Source organism: Bison bison, unplaced genomic scaffold, assembly GCF_000754665.1.
Source record: "Bison bison bison isolate TAMUID 2011002044 unplaced genomic scaffold, Bison_UMD1.0 scf7180017864309, whole genome shotgun sequence".
In the NCBI taxonomy this organism is placed as follows: Eukaryota; Metazoa; Chordata; class Mammalia; order Artiodactyla; family Bovidae; genus Bison; species Bison bison.
Genome location: NW_011494881.1, coordinates 9,020,384 through 9,025,790, shown reverse-complemented (window position 1 = coordinate 9,025,790; position 5,407 = coordinate 9,020,384). Strand labels below are relative to the sequence as shown.

At 58.2% G+C, this 5,407-nt stretch overlaps 1 protein-coding gene across 1 annotated transcript in view; it reads left to right on the top strand.

The window, feature by feature from the left end:
• Positions 1 to 4,083: 4,083 nt before the first annotated feature.
• The window catches only part of COMTD1 (catechol-O-methyltransferase domain containing 1), a 2,849-nt gene continuing 1,525 nt past the window's right edge, over positions 4,084 to 5,407 (top strand). Inside the window, exons 1-5 of the mRNA XM_010852377.1 lie at positions 4,084 to 4,280; positions 4,428 to 4,555; positions 4,800 to 4,905; positions 4,994 to 5,112; positions 5,211 to 5,265. Coding sequence (XP_010850679.1) covers positions 4,187 to 4,280; positions 4,428 to 4,555; positions 4,800 to 4,905; positions 4,994 to 5,112; positions 5,211 to 5,265 — 502 coding nt within the window. The 5' untranslated portion in view covers positions 4,084 to 4,186. The remainder of the gene's footprint in view (positions 4,281 to 4,427; positions 4,556 to 4,799; positions 4,906 to 4,993; positions 5,113 to 5,210; positions 5,266 to 5,407) is intronic.

Here is a 5,407-nt window from a genome sequence, read left to right as displayed (position 1 = left end):
AGCTGCGGTTGGACTCCAGGCCACAAGCTTCTCTGTGAAGAGGAGGCCTAAAGACAGCAAGCCCCAGACAGAGGCCCACAGGCACCACCTCCGGGAGACCACAGCTGCTGGGGAAGAGCCCACGAGGGCAGGAAGAGGACTGAAGGGCCCACGGGTGGAAGGAGGATTCCTGGGGCAGGGTCATGGGACTGGGGGCCATCAGCCGGGCAGGGAGGCCTTTGCGGCCCCAACAGAATCCACTTCTGTGTCTTCATGTCTCCGATCTGTGTTCCAAATCAGAGGAAACAGTTGTCCTGTGGGCCAGATCAGACATGAAGATCAAAGATGTATTCAGTTCAGCTGACACGGAGCTTCAGAAAAAAAAAAAATCTAACCCAAATGTTTCAGATTGTGAGGTTTCGCATTAAAAGCCAGATTTCCAACCTCTCTTGAAAAATCAGAAGCTCCGGCCACAACACACACTGCTTCCCACATGGCCGTGCTGGCTGGAGCTGAGTGGCCACCACACCTTCTGTCTGACGGGGCGTGAGTTCTGGAGCGCCACAGTCCCTACTGCCCCCTGCCGCCCTCCGCTTGCCTGCCTGCCTGACGCCTGAAGGTAACTGAATTTCCAATCCTTTAGGCCCAACTTGGTCCCATGACCTTACTCCTCTGCCCCTGCCCTGCCCAGTCCTGCAGGTCCCTAGGGGAAGGTGCCCAGCCTCTGTAATGTCAGCAAGGCTGGGAGATGGAGTGCAGGAGCCTCTTCCAGATCTGTCTTTGTGAACAGCTGTTTCCAGCGACCCAGTCTGGCTAAGAATTTGGCAGGGGTCAAACCCCTTGATTTCCTGGTGTGGACTGACAGCACATATGGGCACCCATCCTCCCTGCCCTCATGAGCCCATGGGCACCTTGGTGCTTAACGTGGCAGTTGCACTTCGCCAAAAGGGCAACTGAGAGAGGTAGAAAAGACCCTCCCCCTCCCTCACCCCTGGGGGCAGCTGCCCACATCCGTGTGGCCCTCTGGGGAGGCCCAGCTCCCACTGCCACCACTGGGGCCACCTCCAAGGAAAGTAATCGAAACCTGCCTTGTCTTTAGCCCCCGGCCTTCGAGGGAAAGGCACTGTAACAGTTTCAGAGGCAACTCATTTTTTGCTCCCCTCATTGTGAGCTGAGATACAGGCACTGTAATGGAAGAGACAAGAAATGAGTAGCGACTAGGGGAGGGAGGTGGAAAAATTAAATTTTGCGTGATCAGCAAGGTTTCAAACAATCGCTCGCCAACTGAAGTGGGTGCCACGTCTATAAGTCATTCTGTTTTATAGACCATTAGGATCTCCAGAGAGAACCTGCATGGAGACCACTGCTTTTTGTTGAAATTAAAATGTCAGAGAAAAAGAAATAGAACAAAACAGGGAATCTGCAATTAATTACCAGGCCATAAAAATTCAATAATCAGGAGGCAGAGCAGCCGCAGGCCCAGAGGTATCAGAGCCAGCGTAACAAGAATGGAATACATTAATCTTTTCAAATTAGTTTTTTAATCTGACGGGGATATATGGTGACATGCCTCCCCTCCCCGGCTGCCCCCCACCTCCACAGGCTCCAGTCTGAAGCCAGGCTCGGGGATGGAGGCTCTGGTGTGAGCTGGGGGGTTGCCCAAACCCAGACCCCCAGACAGGAAGGAGAGTGAGGGTTTGCAGGCCAGGCCGAGCCCACGGCCCCAGTACCACCTGGTTTGGTAGAAGGGTCTCGGTGGAGGTGCCAGGAAAGCACTTCTTGGGAGTCTGGTTTCCTCTGGGTCAAAAGAGCTCACTGTGGGACCCCCCTCCCACCAGGGGGTCAGAGGGGTTAACAAATCAGGGCTGGGGGAGTAAGTGTGAAGTAGTCTCTCTGAGCTTTGGTTTTCTCCTCCAGAAAATGGGAATAATACTTTGGCCACCTGATGCGAAGAGCTGACTCACTTGAAAAGACCCTGATGCTGGGAAAGAGTGAGGGCAGGAGGAGAAGGGAATGACAGAGGATGAAATGGTTTGATGGCATCACCGACTCGATGGACATGGGATTGGGTGGACTCCGGGAGTTGGTGATGGACAGGGAGGCCTGGCGTGCTGCGGTTTATGGGGTCGCAAAGAGCCGGACACGACTGAGCGACTGAACTGAACTGAACCCACAAGGAGGCTGGATGATAGTGCCTGATGCTCAGTGAAACGCCCCTCGCTGTCCTGACAGGCAGTTCCGGCAGCCAGGAGCCAGAGGCTTCCCCAGCTCGGTGTTCAGAGAGCATTTATTTAGCACTTGCTGTGTGCTCAGCTGGGAGCGGGTGGTGGGGAGAGAACAGTGGCCGCAGTCCTTACCCTGGAGAATAGTCAGGTCAGAGAAACATTTATGGGGACAAGCAGAATGCAAAAGATCAAAAGGCAAGGGGAAACGCACTACCCTTCCCAGCAGGCCGCTTGCCTGGCGATGAGGAACTGGGGGGGACTGGGAGGAACTAGGAGGTCTGACTGGAACCCACCCAGCACCCAGACAACAGGCTCCTTCCGTAACCCCTCCTGGGGGGCCGCGGGCTGATTGGTTAAATGATCAGCCCTTGGGTCTGCAAGGCGATCCCGCCCCCCACTCCTCGTGGTCTACCCGCATGCCCGGGCTCCCACAGCTCGGGTCAGTTCTGGGCTCCGGGCCTCTTCAGTTCGCCCCGGTCTTCAGCCTCAGCCAAGCCGCCCCCGCACCAGCCCCCGAGCAAGCAGGTCTCTGAGCCTTGCTGGGCCGAGCCTCGCCTGGGAAGCTCCCTGCAGCGGAGCTTCAGTCTGCCCAGTGCGTTTTCTGAAGGGCTGGTGTCAGGGGACAGCCTTGGAGCAGCGGCCGATGGAATTTGACTCATTTAAATTGTAACACTTATAGCCCACTAAGTGCCAGGCTCTGTGTGAATCCTTCACCTGGATTTTTTCACTTCATTCCCCCACCCCCACCCCAGGGAGGTTGGGACTATTAAGAACCCCACTTTACAGAAGAGGAAATTGTGAAGCTGGGATTGCTCACCAGTTCCCTGTGTCCTGTGGTCTCTGAGCTCAGCGTCATGAACACAAGCCAGGACAGCTTCTCTCATTCGCCCACCCCATTCGGCACACAGCCGGTGCTCTCCTCGCTATTCAGAGGCCAGTATCCCTGCATCCCTGCTGAACAGACCTGCAAGGGAGACTCACCTGCCCTCTGATGTCCCCTCTTCAAGATGTCTTCCCTCCAACCTGTGACCATAACCACGGCTGCCGTTTCTGGAGCACCTACTGTGTGCCAGGCTGTGTGCTCTAGTGTCATTAATGTTAAGATGATGGTCCCAGTTTTACACAAGGAAAAACAGAGGTTCAGAGAGACTGATGGGTCCGAGATCTCACACCCAAGTCCAGCTGGCACCCAGGATTCTAGCTAAGGATATTGTCTCAGCACCCCATCAACCAGACCTGCTCCAGGGCTCCTGAACCCCTCCTATGGTTGTGTACCCCCCAGACACACACTCCTCCAACCTGACATCCTTGGTGACCTCCCCCAAGAGGCCTCCTTTGATTCTCTCAGTCACTCCCAGGGCTCCTTTAATTTCTATTATTTTGTACCTGTTACTATCCTATTATACCGACAGTCTACTCACCCACTCACATATGCCCCAAGGGGTTCTCAGAAAAAAACGGTAGCGATGAGGAAAAAGCATAGCCAGAAAGTGAAAGTGAGTCGCTCAATCCGACTCCCTGAGACCTCATGAACTGTACCTGCCAGGCTCCTACATCCATGGGATTTTCCAGGCAAGATTACTGGAGTGGGTTGCCATTTTCTTCTCCAGGGGATCTTCCCAACCCAGGGATCGAAACCGGGTCTCCTGCATTGCAGGCACACTCTTTACTATCTGAGCCACTTCAAATTTTCCTCTGGGACTTAGGCCTCTAGACCTCTGGCGTCGGAGGAAGAAACCCAAACACCCGATGTAGTGCTTCCTCCCTGCCCGGCGCAGTTGCTGAAACGGCCACCAGATGACACCAGAACCCCTCGGGCGGGGGCTTGCAGTAAGGCCATATGGCCGCCAGATGGTGGTCGAGACCGCGGCTCCGAGGACACTGCCCCGGCAAGGCGGAGCCGCGAGGGTCCGCGGGTCTTGCGGCGGTCCCAGTAGCCCCAGCGCAAGTAACCTGGACGCCAGCTGCCTCCGGCCCGCACCATGACCCAGCCAGTGCCCCGAATCTCTGTGCCCGCTGCGCTGGCCCTGGGCTCGGCCGCACTGGGCGCTGCTTTCGCCAGCGGCCTCTTCCTGGGTGAGTAGCGCCGGCTTTCGGTACCCTAGGCAAAGGCCTCGAGGGGAGGCGGGCGGGCGCAGAAGCGAGGCTGACTGCGGCTGAGGCTAACTAACCCCCTGGCACTCGAGACCCAGGCCCTGACCCGGCACCACCCCTCCCCGGCAGGGAGATGGTTCCCTCCTTGGCGATCCCGGCAAGAGAAGCGCCTGCTGCCGCCTGAGGACAGCCCCCTGTGGCAGTATCTGCTGAGCCGTTCCATACGGGAGCACCCGGCGCTGCGGAGCCTGCGGCTGGGTAGCAGGGCCGAGAGTGGGACTGGGCGCCCAGCTTGGGCTGGGAGGCACCCACGTGGCCGTGTGACCTTGGACTGCGGCAGTGTCCCTTTCTGGGCTTCCGGGCTCCCTAGGCCGGGCACAGTGAGCGTTCGGAGGGTCCGCCCTTGAGCCACGCCCACAGCCACGCCCCTGGGACTATAAACTTGGGGGCGCAGAGGGGTGACTAGCAGAGCTAGTGCGACCTCCTCCTTCCTCGACGCAGCTGACCCTGGAGCAGCCACAGGGGGATTCCATGATGACCCGCGAACAGGCCCAGCTCTTGGCCAACCTGGCTCGCCTCATCAAGGCTAAGAAGGCACTGGACCTGGGTAGGCACACGGCCGGGGACACCGGGGACTGGAGTCACCGGGCTGTCATCCTACTCTGGTCTGAGCCTGTCCGTGTCCATTTTCCCAGGCACTTTCACAGGCTACTCAGCCCTAGCGTTGGCCTTGGCCCTTCCCCCGGCTGGGTGCGTGGTGACCTGCGAGGTGGACGCAGGGCCCCCCGAGCTGGGGCGTCCCCTGTGGAGGCAGGTAAGTGTCCCACACCTGAGCCCTCGTCAGGTCCCTGGAGCCCAACCACTCCCAGCTCCAGGAGAAGGGACATGCTGACTCTGACCCCACTCCTGCAGGCTGAAGAGGAGCACAAAATCGACCTTCGGTTGAAGCCCGCCCTGGAGACCCTGGGTGAGCAACGGAGTGGAAAGGGCCTGGGCGCCATTTCCCTAATGGGACCACTCGGCGTGAGCCAGTGACCCGGTCCGCCAGGCGGGCTTGGGCGTGACAGCCCCCCGCCACCCAGTCCGCGGCCACACGCAGGGTGGCAGGC